This window comes from Eretmochelys imbricata, chromosome 14 (assembly GCF_965152235.1).
Source record: "Eretmochelys imbricata isolate rEreImb1 chromosome 14, rEreImb1.hap1, whole genome shotgun sequence".
Lineage (NCBI taxonomy): Eukaryota > Metazoa > Chordata > Testudines > Cheloniidae > Eretmochelys > Eretmochelys imbricata.
This window is the reverse complement of record NC_135585.1, coordinates 15,521,942-15,539,679: the sequence shown is the minus strand read 5'-3', so window position 1 is coordinate 15,539,679 and position 17,738 is coordinate 15,521,942. Positions and strand designations below refer to the sequence as shown.

The 17,738-nt window shown below is 43.2% G+C and overlaps 2 protein-coding genes across 8 annotated transcripts in view; one reads left to right on the top strand and one right to left on the bottom strand.

Annotated features, from left to right (window-relative positions):
• The window catches only part of RECQL5 (RecQ like helicase 5), a 58,643-nt gene that overhangs the window by 18,595 nt on the left and 22,310 nt on the right, over positions 1-17,738 (top strand). The window lies entirely within an intron of this gene.
• On the bottom strand, positions 2,987-17,603 carry SMIM5 (small integral membrane protein 5). Of its 4 annotated transcripts, XM_077832949.1 has the most exons (4): positions 17,168-17,603; positions 10,639-11,512; positions 6,070-6,226; positions 2,987-4,305 (listed from the first exon to the last, which is right to left on the bottom strand). In XM_077832949.1, the coding sequence occupies exons 3-4, from the start codon at positions 6,194-6,196 to the stop codon at positions 4,187-4,189; spliced, it is 246 nt and encodes an 81-aa protein (XP_077689075.1). In that variant the 5' UTR covers positions 6,197-6,226; positions 10,639-11,512; positions 17,168-17,603; the 3' UTR covers positions 2,987-4,186. The 4 variants fall into 4 exon arrangements, with proteins under 4 accessions (XP_077689075.1, XP_077689074.1, XP_077689076.1 ...); XM_077832948.1 differs by lacking the exon at positions 10,639-11,512; XM_077832950.1 differs by lacking the exons at positions 10,639-11,512; positions 17,168-17,603 and adding an exon at positions 9,391-10,513.

Genomic DNA, 17,738 nt, shown 5'->3' with positions numbered 1-17,738 from the left:
CAAAATGAAAATTGCATAACTAGAAAACTGACAGCTGCATCGTAGAAGACTAAAGCAATTGTCGCTTGTATCTTGTACTTCTTGCTTCCATGCTAACTCCATCTGTTGCACTTTTACAAAAGCATCTGCATTTGAAGAGTGTTATTCTCTGCTTGTGCTTGCTGGACTTTAAAAAAAAATAGAAAAATCCCCTCCTCGTATCTGAGCAAGGAGTTACCCCAGATCCAATACTGCGCCTGGTAAATCTGCCTGTGGCTCCCGTCCACTTTATGTTGATTATTTTAAGCCAAGAGACTAGAAATATGTATGTGGTGTGCAGGTGGAGTTGGTCCAGTGTTTATTAGCCAATCAAACTGTAGAAATTCAGTGAGTTGAACTAGGATTTGCGGCGTCACCTGAAATTCTTTGTGCCCTGGGACTTAGACCCCATCTAGCCATGTACTTAAGCAGCTGCTGAATTTCAAGCATGTAAGTAATCCCACTAACTTTGACAGGACTGCTCATGTGCTTTAAAGAGCAACTAGCACACTCGGCACTTTGCAGAACTGAGCCCACAGTAGCTGTCTCCTCATGGGGGTGGGGTGTCCAGGCCACCTGCTGGTAGGACCCCATTCCCCTGCTCTGAAAGATGATCTTGATTTTAGGCTGTCTTTAGCGAGTGTTTACATTCCCTGTTGCTCTCTTTCTATCCCTCCCTTTTTTTTTTTTATTCCCAGTTGTTGCTAATTCGGGAACATGTGGTGATGGCGATAACGCGGGCGCCTTCCTCTTGCTGCTCTTGGTCAGTATTTTAAGCCTATTGGCCATTACCCTTGTTGCTGTGCGCGTGTAGATAAGAGCTGGTAAATATGGGCTTGCTTGTAACAGTCCCCCAGTACTCACTGTCACTCCAGGTGAGTTTCCTCACTGCAGTGTCCTCCTTGTGATAGCCACCATGACTGCATTCGCACTAGGCAGCTCCATGATGGTGAAACGCTTCTTGCTAGGATCCTATTCATTTCCATAGCAGCCAGTGCCTGGCTGGGGGAGGGAAGAAGTAGGTTCTATTTCATTGGTCACATGTACCTAGGTCTAGGTTTCTAGCTAATGAGAAACAAAAAGATCCTCAAGCTTATCCTTATAAGTGAAGATGTATCAAATTTCCTGTTGGGCAGTCAATTAACATCTCTGTGCCTCAGGGATAACCACACTGAGGTACCTAGTGTGAGGGTTACTTCCCTAATGTCTGGAATGTTGTTGTAGCCATGTTGGTCCCAGGATATGAGACAGACAAGGTGGGTGAGGTAATATCTTCTATTGGATAAAAATATCCTATTATCTGTGGGCAAACTCTTTTCACAATGTTCACTCCATATCTGACATATCAGCCCTGGTTCTCCAAGGAAACCTGTACAACACCTTCAGTAGATGACCTTGGGAACTTAAATTCATAACTCTGCTAGACACTAAAAACCATGATCTCATCAGAAACGCCGGTAACCTTTCTTTGTCCCATGACTGTAAAGATTGCAATTGGTCACTTCATTTTAAGTCGTTTCTTGCAACTTGTGTTAATCCCTTATGCTTAACAACGTGTTCCACCTTGTATTTGGTTGTAACATTCTGGTTACCTTTTCCTAAGGAAGAGCTCTGTGAAGCTTGAAAGCTTGTCTCTTTCACCAACAAAATTTGGTCCAGTAAAAAATATTGCCTCACCCGCCTTGTCTCTCCAACGTCTGTAAAACACTTGGAGATCCTCTGTGGGAAGATGCACCAGATGTATGAAAGTTTATTATATTAAACTGATACTACACCAGGGCTTAGTTGTCCCAATTCCTTTGTTAGGAGATGCAAACTTTTGCTTCTACCATGTACATTGTGGCAGCCAAATGGAAAGGCTGGGCACTTCTTCAGTCTAAATTAACTTTTATTCTTTGTGTGTGTGGCTAGCTTATAGCAGTGGAGCATTATTATTATTCTTTAACTTTTAATGCCCTCTGTCAAGTTAGGTCCCACATTTTTAATTCTCTTAAAAACCAAACCATCCCCATTGTCTATTAATAATGTGCACTTTATTTTTGCACAAGTGAAATGCTGTGGTGGTGTTTTTTCTTAATCTAAACATTCCTCTGCATTGTTGGCAGCTTCTAGAATTGTTCCAAAGTATGAGAATGAACTCGGATGCAAAATGGACAAATCTAATTGAGTGAAGAACAACAAAAAGCTAAACACAAGTGATGAAAAGTAAACTAGTTGATTTTGTGTGTACGTGTACACAAATATACACACAGAGGATGTTGTTAATAATCTAGGGTGATATTAGTAATTTAGCTAAGGGATTCTTTTAAATATTTTTTCCTCTTTTCATTGCCCCTTTCTGCAGAAGTGTCAGCAAGTGTTAAAAAAGCACCATATTCAAAGCTTTGTAACTGAGACCGCCTTAGCTGAACTCTGGCACTGTAGATGTGTAGTCCATTTGGCTCTTTCAATCATAGTAGTAAAAATGCAAAATGCGAGTAGAAGATGCTTTATTTACACTCTTAACTCCAAGTGGGCTTGTTTTAATTTCTCTTAAAGGTGATCAGTTCATATTGTGGCATAATTGCTTTCAGTTTTAAAAATTAAACCCCTTTTAACTAACGGATTACTGAGAAAGGGGAGTAGTTTTTCTACTCCTTTCCTACCCTTAATTACAAATGTTGGGCCCAATTCTGCAGCCTTTCTACACGTGTAACTTCCATTTGAAGGTTTCAGAGTAACAGCCGTGTTAGTCTGTATTCGCAAAAAGAAAAGGAGTACTTGTGGCACCTTAGAGACTAACCAATTTATTTGAGCATGAGCTTTCGTGAGCTACAGCTCACTTCATCAGATGTGAAGTGAGCTGTAGCTCACGAAAGCTCATGCTCAAATAAATTGGTTAGTCTCTAAGGTGCCACAAGTACTCCTTTTCTTTTTTCCATTTGAAGGTCACTGGACTATAAACCAAATGTACACAGTGGCTGCAGTGTTGAAAAGGTATTTATTTGCACTTGTTAACTTTAGCGGTACAGTTTGCTCAGCTCCAGTTTGGTCCACCACTTGTCATGATGCCATCTCTCAGCTACTTCATGTATATCCTGAATTAACACTGCCCTCACTGTATATTCGCTCTCTGAAATTCATGTGTATAAATATACCTTAAACATTTGCTGCCATTAATATAAACTACACACATGCCTTTTTTAGTGCAGGGAGCTAGGCATGCCACTCCCATGAATAATAATGGGGATTTGTACATCTGCTTCAGTGCCCCATGCACTGTACTGAACACTCACCCCTGCAATATGCAGAAAAAGCAGCACTTTTTCACGGAAGAGAAGGATCTAAATAAAAAGAGGGTTTTTTTTTTTTAAAAAAAATTATTACCGGCAGGGCAAGCAAACAAAACAATTTGTGTTAGGGTTTTCTCCTCTTGCCTTCATCCTTTAGTATACAATGGATATTGCACATAGTCTAATTGTTTTCCTCTTTGGCAGTTTTCTTGTCTTTGTAACACTGAGAAAATAAAAGCAGGGAGCATTTGATGCCAACTGTATTTCCAGTCTCTGAGCTCACGCACCAGCTGAAAGTCCATGTCATGCTGTGCTCTGAGTGGATGTCTGTTAAATTTCACGTACTCTACTACTCATGGTTTTAAAGACAGTAGGACAGGGAATGAAAAGCCTTACTTACTTTGGGCTTGATCCTGAGGGGTGCTGGTAATGGACATCTCCAGTGATGACAGTAGGAGTTGCTGGTGCCCAGCACCACCTCTCTGGATTAGGTCAGTTATCAAGAGAGCAGGGGACCTTCCTAACCCTGGGGCAGTCTGCATGTGGTCTTTGTCATGGTTTGCAGCTCTTTGCTCGCAAAGAGGGAGCCTGTTGGAATTTGCTTCTTGCCCAGCTGCAATGTTCGCGTTGGGAAAAAAAGTCTGTTTTTGTGTCTGTCTATGGCAAGGAGACGAGGATGTCAGAATAGTGTTACCTTTGTCGCCACATCACAGACCCAGGCAGCGATCATTGCAGAACCACCTAATCCATTTTATGATCCACTTTCCTCCTCTGCAGCATATTCTCATTCACTCCCACCAGCCCGTTCAGAGAGTTAGTGTAGAGAGTGTCATTCCCAGGCGATTCAGCCACAGTGGCTGCTTGTGTCCTCTTTCACTTTCTTCTCCTGATGCATTTCACACATGAGCAGTTGGCTGGATCTGGATCTTCCTGCCTCTCTGATCAGGGCCTCTGTTGCAGCAGCAGCGATAACAGCAACAGCTGCAGGCTATGGTCATCAGTGACAGCACAGTAACTGGAGAGAGAAATGGAGAGTATTGGCTTCTGAAAAGATCTTACAGGAATAAAAACACACTGACTTTTCAGGTGCCTTGAAGAGGCAAAGTTTCCTGGAAGCTCTGCTGTAAATGTTGGATTTATTTCTGGGCAGGTGGAGATAGTACTTTGTGGCAAAAAACCCAACAACATTGGCTTATCAATACATGAGCGAATAACCTTAAAGCTATAGAATAACATTTATAATTACATTATACAGCACATTTAATTCCAAAGGATCTCAAAATAGACTGATGCAGTAATTGCACATGAAAAATTCCCACTGCCATTACTGGAAGTTATATACTCATAAGGCCTGGGGTATCAGGCCAAATGGGAATCCCTCCACCCCTCTCAGTACAGCCTCCTCTGGAGTGAAATGTATCAGTTGTGTAGTGCTGTGTGGCTTTAAAGGGTGGAAAGTGAGGAACAGTATTTCTTTCAAATGAAATTACAGGGGGAATCTTAAGGTATGCAGGAAACAGTTACCAGAGCTGGGATTTGTCTGTGAAGTCAGTATTATCATCCCATCTCTTAAGAAAAGTGACTTTAATGACAACAGGTATTCAGAACTTAGGGTTTTTTATTCCTTCCAAACTAGGTAAACTAAGGTTAACTACTAGGCGCTTATATTTTTGCTAGTCATAGAATTTAAGGCTAGAAGGGACTCTCCGATCATCTCATCTGACCCCCTGTATTTCACAGGCCACCAACACCACCCAGCAACTATCTGTCCAAACTATATATAGTGTCAAACATAGGGTTCCTTTAAAAACAAAGAACTGAACTGCCAAGATCCTGTTAGGGATGATGGTCAGGATGGCGATGGGATTATTACCTTTCTCTGGATAACATAACACCCATTGTGTTTGTTCCTTTAAGTGTAATCCATTGACAGGCTGCCAGGTAACCAGACCCAGTGGGGAAACCAGTTGTGTCTATGAGAAGTTGATATACCTGCTTCCAAATTCCAGCTGAGGGAGGGATCCTTTTGTGGTGGACACACGCCCTTCCCCCATGGCATTCAAACTGGGAGCAAACTCCCCCCTCTCCCTTTCACTTAAGGGTGCCTGCCTTTCTTCTTCCTACTTTTCCACTGTTTTTTTAAAAAAAACCTCTCTCTATCTGACCAGACAGCTGTTTATTCCCCCTCCTCCAACACCAGTTACTCCATGACAGGTGACTCCATGAGCTAACCTCTTCCAGGGGTAGGCACTCTTTCTGTTCACACCAGGAAAAGAAATGTGTCCATACTACAGTGTGCCAGTTTCTAGGAAGCTGCAGTAATGAGGGGCAATCCCAGAGTTGAGTGTCTTGTCTGGTGGCAAGATACACTACTACCATTCTTCACAACCGCTCTCTTTCTACTCCTCAAAACATTTACACATGATGTGACTCTGGGATTTACTCACAGTGATAGCAAGAGTACTTCCCTCCGGATCAATGTTCAGGGGCGATGGTATGGAGAAAGCTTGCACTGCTGCTCCCCATGCTATATGTTATGTACATAAACAGGAATGAATTCTTCAGGGCCATCAGTCTGGTCCTATCCTGACTGCTAAAATTCACTTCAATCAGAATGGATTTGTGGGAGAAAATAAGCTAGAGAATCACATTCTTTAGAACAGCGGCAGAACACACCTGCTTTCATCAAAATCATCAGCACAGCCTTCCAGCCTACGAGATCTGAGAGGTTCATGCAACAACAAGCACATTGGATCCTAGCACTCTTCCATGTACTTACCGATAAAGAAGAGGATAATACAAAATGACACTATCTCCACAAGTTCAGCCTTGGGCAGCTTCTGGAGCTTAAGCAGGAACTTCTCACCAATGGTCTGTATTTCGTTCAGAAAGCCTTCAGAAGACATCCTGACCAGCACTGTCCAAGTTGTGTTACACTGGAGAAAAGCCAAAGAAAGAAAGAAAGAGTGCGCATGAAGTTCTTTACTGTCAATATTACTAATGCCAGGGAAACAAACAGCCTTCTTTAGGGAGCTAATTTAGGATCACAAGTAAAACACGTTTATCCGGTCTCAGCCCTTGCTCTCAATAGCTAAGGAGGAGGGATGTTAAGTGTCTGCATATCCTGACACTGCTTTATTCAAATCCGGAGCTAGCTGACACGCTGGCTTTGTATCAGATCAGTTTGTGGGTGTACTCTCCACCTGGGCTCTGCTTCACCGCTTTTAAAAAGCCAAATGACTTCGCACAGTTGGCCAAGGACAAAAATACGGTGTTCCCTCTCAGCCTGCTATATGTGGGATAACATTAAAGCTGGCTAATAACCCCCAAGTCCTTGGCCAGCCATCTTCCACAAAGGGGAAAATTAGTTGTTGCTTTTCTTCGTTTTTCATGTTCTCCCAGAAAGTAAGCTGAGAATGTGTGTCCCAAATCATGCACGTGATGCTGCATTCTGTATACAAAATTGTCTTCCCCTGTGTAATGCAACATACGCTCCCTTTTAAGGTTTCTTGTAGCTCCAGCTGCAGCAAGCCACCTTGTGAGTGCTTCCATTATCATAGCACCCCTGTGTAATACTCATGTCATATTTCTGGTTTCCAGGGCTGGTGGTGTATGGTGATATTGTGAATTTTGACTGATCCTCGTCTATTTAGGAGACATGAATGCTTTAAGTTATACAGTTATACAGCTGACTGTGACTTTTGTACCTGGTAAGATAAATATAGATCTGTTTGACCACACATTTGTAGTAATGTAGTGACATATAATCTGGCTAGGGGATTTAGACTCCCACCCATTGGGTATATGGGCGGGAGGGGAGAAAGGGAGAACAAATGCCGCGGAGATCTATTTGACTTTAGAGCCTAGTGTAGATGATCCTTACTCCCATTCCTCTTGTAATTCTATCAACTATGAAAAGGCAATTTATTGTCAGGAGCTGAAAATACTGTTGATAAAGTTATATTTATATAAGGCAACATTTTCAAAGCTACCACTCCAATTGTATCCATAATATTTGCAAGCCTGCTCTTTTGTGTGATCAAAAACTTCTTGTGTCTACAAATGGATGATCTTGCAGTGTTACTGGAGAGTGATGTAGGGTGCTGTTTTTAAGAGTTTGCCTACTCTGAGAAAGTAATTTGGATTACGGGAGGGTGTGAATTTAAAGCGGAATAACTATTCCTGATTAACTGTCTGCATGGATGCTCCTTATTCCAGAATGAGAGTGCCTTATTCTGAATTAGGATAATCCACTTTTCAAAGCAGGTTGGCTTGTCTACATAAACATTTAGTTCACGGCAGGCTGGGGTGTAAACTACACTGCACTAGCTTGCTGTGCTATAGGAGTCTGTACAGCCTCTGCTGATGTGCACTAACCGTTCCTTAATGCGCTTTGATCTACTCCCATGTCAAAACAGGGTATATCAAAGCACAGTAGGAAACAGTTAGTGTGCTTAGTAGGATTCACACAGACACTTAGTGCACAACAGGTTAATGTGGGGTAGATTTACACCCTAGCATGCGGCAAGCCAAATGTTTGTGTCAGCAACCTTAAGCTAAACAGGAACAACTCACTTTAGTCTGGAATAAGAGCATCAGAGCATCCATGCAGGAAGCTAATTGGGAATAGTTATTCCAGAATAGTTTTTCTAGATTAACTCCCCATGTAGACAAACCCTGAAAGGTGTCCAACTGCGTTAATGTTGTAGCGTGTATAGTATGAACAAAACTGAGTTTAAGTTTTCCCATCATCAGTTATTCAACCCATTGTGCCTATTATTATCATAGGCTGCTTAGAAGCATACAGCTTGTTAGACACATGCAAAACCTTGTGTTTGGTGTGTGTTTGGACCCCCGACTGAGTTAAGGTTCTTATGCCATCGTTCAACTGAAATTTCCTGGCTTGTTTAAATTCTATTAGTTGACACTATTTTATGGGAGTCCTTCATGGTGCAGTTAATTTCTGCCTTTAGTGGTGACATAAAGCAAACAGAGATACAGAAAATGCTTCATAAATAAGACAATCAATTCACTGCTGCACTTTCTGCTTTGGTTTGCACAGTGGATGCTCTGGGTTCAGCCTTCAGTACATTTAGAACAATTACTTGGGAGAGATCTTGGCTCTTTCTTTGCATGCTGGGTTTAAATACTATACTGCCAAGCAAAACAGTATATTTTGAATGTGGATGCAATCCACAGGTTTGTTCTTTTAAAAACAAGGCTACAGAGTTTATGGGGAGGGAAGAGTCAGAATCAGATGGGTTCTTTGGGGCAGGGGGAAAAAGGCAAGGTGGCAAGAGAGGCCAGGTCCAGTAGGAAGAGTGCTGCCAGGTGCAGTGAAGCACAGTTGTGGCCTTATGACCTGAAATGATGTAGCCTGATCAATGTAATTAATAAATCTATAGATTACTAAGAGTTCCCAGGTTTCAAAGTAGCAGCCTTGTTAGTCTGTATTCACAAAAAGAAAAGGAGTACTTGTGGCACCTTAGAGACTAACAAATTTATTTGAGCATAAGCTTCCATGAGCTACAGCTCACTTCATCGGATGCATTCAGTGAAGTAAGCTGTAGGTCACGAAAGCTCATGCTCAGATAAATTTGTTAGTCTCTAAGGTGCCACAGGTACTCCTTTTCTTTTTAAGAGTTCCCAGTTATCACTTTGAGGGTTGACGGGTTCTTGTCGTAAGATCAGACCCAGTGTTATTCAAATTATTATGTAGTTGGGAACCCTGATGTGCACAGTTGCAACACTCACACTATAGGAACTCTTCTATATTTACCAATAATTTTATTAACATTTAGCACAGTCACAAACACTCCAGCCCAGTAAGGTAGATAGAGATACTACAGAATGTACCTCTGAACATCCATATACTTACACCATCCCTTGCAGACCAACCTGAAATGTCAGTCATCATCTTCCTCATTACCTTGCCCCACATCACCAGTGGCCATCATTCTGGCATCTCCCACGGGCTACATCTTTCTCCTATTGCTCATAGGCTGGGATGCAAATATTTTAATATGTTACGCTGACACCACTATGTCTGATGCTTATTCAGTTGGGGTTTCTCCCCTCTTCCTTATTTGTATTTCCTTACCTTGCTAATGTTTGGTGTCCTTCTCCTATAGGTTAGTGTATCAGTGATCTCAATTTGTTATCATATACGTCAATTCGTTGCCTTGGCACCCTTATGGTTCAGTATGCGCGGTAGCTTATGTACCAGTTATCAAGTACATCAATTCATCGCTAATGACATTCTTGTGTGGGATTTCCCCTTAAACACTCTTTTTCAGCTTACCAATCAATACTTGGGGTTTTCCATTGGGCCATTTACCTGTGCCAGAGTTTATAGGCCTCAAGCCTGATGATAACTGCGGAAGCTAATGTCTTATAGGATACGGGCCTGTAGGTTCCTTGCATTACTGCTGAATATAATAAAGGCAGAATGAAGGCAAAGCCGTGAATATAATAAAGGTAAGCTAGCCCTATAGGCTACAATGGCCATTGCACAAACCAGGGTTAAATATTTCTCTCCAGGATTGATCTCCATGCCTAAAGCGAACTGTTCCACTAGTGGCTTTTCTTCCACCTCACGCACTGTTACAGGATTCTATGTCTGTATGTCTCAGTTTGATTTCCAGTCCAACAAATGGAAAGTGTGAGGAGAGGCAAAACAGTCTGTGCTCTCTGATCGTTGCTTTAGAGGTAAAACACTTTGTGTTGTCCCTCCGGATGGTGTCTTTCTGCCTGGAAGATCCCACAGCAAACAGTCTGTCAAAAATGTTTTTGTGCACTGCTCTGGGCTGGGGAGTGAGTTGCTAGTATGATATGAGCTAGGCCTCCAGAGTTTTGGTGTGAAGTGTAGGATTACTGCTGTAGCATGGGTGTAACACTGTATGGCTTAATGTAGGGTTCAGTCTGTATAGTTTGACCAGGATCCTGGCTTGACTTTCTTTCCTCAGCAATGGGTGTTCTGTTGGTCAGGCTATCTAACACCATTGTGGGTGAAAGAGTCTGATGTTTAAAAGTTGCAAGGAATGTTGCTTGTTTATCTTGGTTTGAACACTCTACAGGGAGAAAGTTTGAACTGTAGTCAGCGGTGCAGTATCTGGCTGCCAACAAGGGAGTAAATACCTTTCCACTCTACTAAGTGAGATGCCAGCTCCAGAAACTCACAGCGTTTCAGGATTTATAATCGCGGAACCAAACAACTTTGCAGAATTCCCTCTTCCACTTATTCTCCTCCCTGCCTCCATCCCCCCCCCCCCAAAAAAAAACAAAAAACCAAAACTGTCTGTCAGTCTTCCATTCCACCAATTATATAAATTGTTTGCTCAGAACTAACCTTGGACTTGATCTTACTCGCACCGAAACCAGTGATAAAACTCCCATTGGCTTCAGGGGGGCCAGGATTTTTCCAGGATTAGCACATGGGAAGGACTGGGTTCTATTCCTAGCTCTACCACTGATTCACTTTGTGACCTTGAACAAATCACCTAACTTCTCTGGGCCTCAACTTCCTTATCTATAAAGCAAGGGCAATGATACTTAGTGACATCACAAAAGAGTTATAAAGATTAATTCATTTAGTACACTTGTTTTTCAAAGAAGCTGCAGAAGACCTACAGTAACAGATGAAAGGTAGTACTGAGGATCAGGGCAAATGATAATTATTAAAACAGACACTTCTCTGTGAAAGATACTGTTCCATTACTCTGTTCTTGTTTACAAAGGAAAGTAGCTGATGTTATTCTCACTCCGTTACTTTACAGCATTTCAGATGATAAGAAACAACCAGTTTGGCCGCTGGTGATCTCTGTATGATACTGGAGATGCAGTCCCCATCTGGCTTGAAGTCCCCACTTTAACTGGCAGTTTACTTTCCAAGGATAGAATGTTGTTGGGGGTTAGAGAAGACAACTGGAAATTGGGTTCCTGAATTCTATAGCAAGCATAGCCACCAATGGACTGTTTAATCTTGGGCAAATCAACCTCTTCATGTCACAGTTCCTCCATCTCTGTGTATCTCTTTGCAGCTGACCTCCCTCAGTAGTACGTTCACTGGGAACAGGAACATGAGAGCAGGAGCCAGTGCTCTTCTGGCAACAGGGGCAAGACTTTGGAGCTCATTACAGGAGAAAATCAGAATGTCCACATTTCCTGCCTTTGAAACACGGAGTAAAACTTCTTATTATGACTGGGCATTCACACAGCTGTACCTAAACACAGTAAAGAAGAAATGAAAAAAGGTGGGGGACGAAAGGGGAGAGAGGAGGAAAAGAGAAACTTAAACAAAAATCAAAGCAAACACCACCCTGAACTGCTTCACAGCAGGCAGCTTGGAGCATTCCCTCTAGCCTGCCATGGCAGTCGGAAAGTTATGGTTCCAACCATCTTTTATTCTGACTGTTCATTTCTGAGAAATTCCTCTTTAAAGCAACAAAACCCTACATTGTAGCCAATGGGATTAAATCTTCAGATCTCCTATTCACACTGCAGGGAAGTGAACTGAGTAAATCAAATCTTTAGATCTCCATATTGTTTCAGAAGGGAGGCAGAACCTGCCATGAGCTCAAGGCATTAGTCTTGCTTGGAAAGAGAACAAGCACAGTAATAATGCAGAAAGACATCCATTTGGTTTGCAGCATGTGGCTCAGCTGCACGGGTCAGGTTATTTTAAACTAGCAAGGCACTGCCTGTGTTCAGGGCTCTCACAGGTTACTGATTAAGGTTGAGGTGATGCCTAGAAAGTACTACCTTATTTTTTTTTTTAACGCAGATTCATCCTACAGTGCCAGTTGGGTAAAGCTGTGCAAATTGCCATAAATGCCCTGGATGCCAAATCTTTCCAACTTGCTTTAATAGACTACAGCCATATGGTACCTAAGTAAGTGGCCTGACTTTCAGCTGATGAGCACCTGCAGCTCTTATTGATTTGATTGGTAATTCTGGCTATTCGGCATTTCTGAGAATAAGAACATTTATTTAGGTGCCTAACTTTAGGCACCTCAGGTTGAATGTTTTGGCTAGAGCCTTTTGGGACTGAGAACAAGCGGTCTGTGTCACATCTTTGACGTCCTTTGTAAGTTGGCTATAGCGCACTGCTGGACCTTGACCAAGCATGAAGGCTGCATAATGTGGTCGACTTTCCATAGGGCCCAGATTCTGGTATCTGGCTTAAACTGGTTCGGTCTCCATGAATGAATAATTTATTTGTGGAATTTATACAGTTTAAACACCCTTCCCTTTAACAAGATACACTCCTCTTCTGTGCTTTCATCCTCTGCATGGAGAAGTAGGTGTGTTGGAGGGTGGGAGGGCAGGTGAGGCTAAACTTATTGTTGAGGACTAAGCCATGGGTTAGTCATAATGCTGGTGCTGTTTCAGTAATGTATGTTTGCATAGCGAGGAAGAGAGAAAGAGAGATGATGATCTTGTGGTTAGGGCACAGGACTAGAAGTCAGGAAACATGGGTTCAGGCTAGTTCTGCCACTGATTCACTACGTATTTTTGGGTAAGTCACGTAAGTACTATGTTCGTCAGTTTCCATATCTGTAAAATGGGACAGTGTTTAACACAAATGCTTCTAAAGGGCTTTGAGCTCTTCGGATGGAAAGTGCTATGGAAGGTGTATCACTATTATTTTATTCTGCTGTTGTTGCAGTAATGAAACAAAACGAAATAACCTTTGAACTACATATACTTCATAAGTGTGCAGTCGCTGTACCACTGTTTAGGATGAAAGTAAGCTTATTTACGCCCACTCCCCGTCATTGCCTAGCCACATGTTTACACAGCGCTAGCTGTTTTTATTTCTCTTGTCAAAATCCTTCTAACTAAATAGCTTCAATGTCCTCTTGCAAGCAAACCTTTCTAGGCTTTTGCTGTTGCTGCTTTCTGAACCCTGAGATGAAGTTTTGGGGAGTTAGCACACGTAGTTCTAATGCAGCACTTCCTAGTCATGTTGATCTTTGATTCTGCCCGAAGACCGGCATCCTCTTCACCTCCGATCCCACAGTGACAGCCATTTGAGACCTCACAACTCAACAAGAGGGGCCAGGGGTGCAGCATGGCGGGCTCCGGGGGACTACCTGATGCTCCCAAGCAAGGAGTTTGTCTGTTGTCACACACTTATCTCTGACTCCATTTTAATGTTTTCTTTAAGATGTTTTCTCAGACTTCTTGTCTGCAGCCATTAACGCAAACATTGTGTGCTATGATCTGTCCCCATCAAGTCACACAAGATAAGCAGGGTGAGTTTGGTCCAATACTGGAATGGTAAATGCCCCTGGAATGCATAGGAGCTGTAGGAAGGTAGTGTTGGTTGCTTGGCAGGGAATCTGCCAAGTCCACCCCAGCATGGTGAAAAGAGGTGGTATACTGCTGAAGGGGCTGCCCTCCCAGTGAGGCTTAAAACGAAGGTTCTGACTAGTGATCACTTTCTCAAGAGTAGGTGTTCAGCTGTGGTGTCGTGGATTAACTCTAAGTGTAGTAACTCCTTTGTACTCTACTGAATTACTGCTCTGGCTTCAAATGGATAAGATCTTCTCCACTTCCGTTCCTAAACTATCGTCATGTTGCCGTGCATTGTTAAATAGTAGCTGCATTTTGGCAGGAGATGAAATAATCCCTGTATATGATTTATGTATTAGTTTAAATCTGCAACATGCTTTAAGATTAAAGGGATTATAGAAATAGGGGAAATCCACCCGTGATATTGCATTGTTACTGCAGCTTTTGCTGGCATGGATGTAGTTGACCAACCGCATGATCTTCACAACAGCCCACAAGCAAGTCTTGTGTCCATAACAGGAGAGGTCAGAACCAGTGAGGCCAATAGTTCATTCACTGGCAGGAAAAAATAGTTCCCAGCTCTAGAGAATTCAGACTTTGCCCACATGTGCACAAGCTGGTAAATTGTGGTTCAATTTCATGGGAGAAGAGCTTTGACCTCGTCAGCCAAGGTTGAAAAATCTGAAGCCCTCCCCTCCAGATTATAAAATAGAATTGATTGGGTACCCAAATAGTCAAGATAGCCTGCAGTCTAGTTTGTCCACTTAGTGGAGCCAGGTTTCCCAGCAGTAAAGATGCCCCAGTCCTGCCCAAACCACCTCATATTTAACTAATGTGAGACAGGATCATGGGAAGGCATTGAACTCCCTGAAATATCAATCAAGAGTCTGAAATTGATATTGAGACCGCTGAGTCGGGAACTTCTATAAGGCTCTTAAGAATCCTCTACCCTTCTCTAGCACATCCCATCTGAGAATCGTAAATGAATGAAGCGCCTTGAGAGAGGTCATTATTATTACTCCTGTCTTACAGATGGGAGAAACTGAGGCACAGGGATTGTGACTTGCCTGCTGAAAGGACAAGCTGTATTAAAAATAAATCTGCGAATAACAAGTGGGGTCTCTGATGTTCTGTAGTTACTGCTGCTTGGGTCTCGGCTCTGTAGTAGACTGAGGAGTAATTAGAACAGCTATTTTCAAGGACAGCTGACAGAATGAGATGTACCATGTTTGAGTGCGTGTCCAGGTCTATGAAAGCCCAGTAAATAGCCACTTCAGGAAACACAGGTTTTCTGCCAATCTCAGTGCCATATGCCTCATCACAATATTGGGAACACATTCTCTAGCTGCTTTCCATTACACCTGGGTCCTTATTTGCACAGCGCTGTCCAGAACTCAGAAATTGAATGAATCCAGCTTGGGTTTTGAAATGTGCCATTTACTCCTAACCAGAATGCCATGCTGGCTGTAGGGACCTGGAAAATCCAGGAAGTTGAAGCACCTACATCTGATCTCTTGAAAGAAGCAATTTAAATGATGGGTGAAGTGTGAAGCTTATGAAATTGATGGTGTGGGAGGAACGATTGTACTAGTTTGTGTCAAGTAAGGGCATGGGCAGGCGCTGCCCTTCCTTGGCACTCTTAGCACACCTCAGTTTTGACTAGCAGCTCCCCTGGCTATTCCAGTCCTGCGACTGTCCTGAGCATACTCTCAGTTGTGGTGGGTTTGTGTTGCAGACTAAAATCAATTGTTTTATCACTTTTTTCCCCCCCTCCCACTTGCTTAGTTTTAAGCCTCTGCTTTCGAAGGTGAATGGCTAGTGTACTAACCCATTGTACACTTGGCCTCCAGCAAAGGCCTTTCTATAGATCTGTCATGTTTGATACAGGCTAAGAGGCCTCTGTGCTACGTGACAGCAGTAACGTAAACCATGCCTCTGCCTTCCTACTTCCAGACACACGTTTCGTATTGCTTATTTTTCCTCCTCTGCTGCTGGATAAACCCCCAGTCATAACCCTTTAGGATTTTCACTGCAAGGAAAATTTGGCCTGTTTCTCTCTCTCTCTCTCTCTCTCTCTCTCTCTGTCTCTCCCACTTTTGTCCTTGTTTTTCTTTTGCTTTTTTTCTTCTTCTTTCTATTTGGAAGCCATCTGAACTGTAATGTTTAAAAACAAATGTAAACCACAGACCCTTCAAGGAACCGCTAATGAGTCTCTGGAATTCAGACTAGTTGGGAGAGGAGAGGGCCCAGTAATTACTGTGCTATTACCCAAGTGGTTCTGCTGTATTCTTTGCGTGACAGGCGTGACAGGCGAGTGGTAAGATGCACCACCCTTTCCAAATAAGCAGGATCCAAAGGGAAATAGAAGGAGAGGCTGAAAGTACTTGATCCTTCACATTCCTATATCTGTGCAACATGTGGGGAGAACTGGCTTTCTGTCTCTCTTGCTGCCTGTTTGTAAACAGCTGAACTTTGAGCTCTCTCTGGAGAACGCACCAGTTGTTAGCTCAATGCAAAGGGTTACAAAATCTTCCAAACAGCATTGAGAAATAATTGGCTTCAGATGGGGAAAACAGAGGGGTTCATGGGGTTACATCTTTGGCAGTGACAAATGGTGAGTGAGGGAAAGGGGTGGGAGGGCACTTTGGTAGCTAGAAGCAAGGCTGGCTCGAGGTTATTCTTGTGCGTTTGGGACTCTTTCTCCTCTGTTTCATTTCCCTCCCTTGTTGATCAAAATGTGCTCAGACCCCACAGCCTCATGTTAAGTAAGACATGGGCTGAGAGACCTGGTGTTCTCTGCCAGAGCTGTGGGTTTCTGGTGCTGTTTTGGACAGCAGACCAGAATCTGCTCCTGCTACCATTGCAGATCTCCATTTGGAAGCTGTGTAAAAGCTTCCCCTTTATTTCCACTGGGCCCAGACGTTTATATTAATTTGCACAGTAAGCTGGTTTCTCTGAATGGTTTTGTTTTCTGAGCATTCTGCTTGCTTCAGGGTTCAGGGGATAAAACTCAGCACCAGCTGAGAGCTCTTCTAGGTAGAATTCTCTGCTGTGGTTTGACATACACTTGCCAAAGTTGGTAGCTCCCACTGAGCAGGGAGTCACCAAAGCTGCTGGCTAAACTAAGTACTCACACATGAAAACACATGTGCGAAGAATGCCCTGTGGCAGAGCCTGCTCATAGGAAGGGCCAAGTTCTGCACTGACGTGCACTCCCTGTAACTCCACTGAAGAAGTGAACACAGGATACAGCCCTTTAAATGCTCGCGAATCAGCTAAAAGTTACTCCCTTCTGCTTCAAACTGTTATTGACAATGTATGTGATAAAAGTGAGCAGTAGCTGCTTTCGGTACACTCTGTTGTTGTAGCACAGCTTTCCTGACTCCTCAAAGCTTTTGGCTCTCACCATCCTCCCCCCAGTGTCCTTTGCAACCAAATTCAGGCTAGCAAACCTTGTTCAATGGCTGAGCACAATTTGCCATGCAAACAGCTACAAAAGCTTGAGCTACTGCTGACTAGCTGAACCCTCCTGCTATTGAGATGCTACGGTGGAATGAACCCAGGCAACAACCCAGCCTTACCCCAACAGTGCCGCAGGACTGTCCTCCTCCGCCTGTTGTTGTTTTTCTGTCTTCTTAAACTTCACGTCTCTCTCCCCCCATCCTGCCCCTCTCTGGCTTGGGGTTCTTTCCTCGCTTGGCCCCTCTCCACTCTGCTGCTGACAGCCAGCTGCTGTCTCTGCCTGAGCTCTTTTTTTTGTTGTTGTTGGTCGTTCTGGAGATGTGAGGTTTCGTATTACATGTGTGCTGGGGAGGGAGGCGAGAAGTGAGCACAGGCAGAGCCTGGCAACTGGTACTAACTGTCTAGAGTGGAGCCCACGGTGCCAACATTTGTTGGAAACTTCCTGTGTATCTTCTTGCCAGCGAGGTCTCTTCTTTGTTCCAATTAATGACGGCTTTTGCTGGAGTAGTCTGGGTTGGGGTTATATTGATTTCCTTTCAATAGTTCGGTTGCATGTTAAAGCAATTAACTTTCTTTATGCTGTCCAGTTTCCTGCTGGCTCCCAATGGGGAATGGACTGTTCTCTTGTGTTCTTTGACGAAGCTGGGAATAAAGGGGATGAAATGACAATGCCATTTCCTTTAGGAAAGA

What these genes read in the sequence shown, in the direction of transcription:
- SMIM5 (XM_077832949.1), bottom strand. Translation starts at nt 6,196, where the DNA reads ATGTCTTCTGAAGGCTTTCTGAACGAAATACAGACCATTGGTGAGAAG. An exon ending in TATTATCCTCTTCTTTATCG is followed by an intron (nt 4,306 to 6,069) that starts GTAAGTACATGG and finishes TTCTCTCTCCAG; the next exon opens with TTACTGTGCTGTCACTGATG.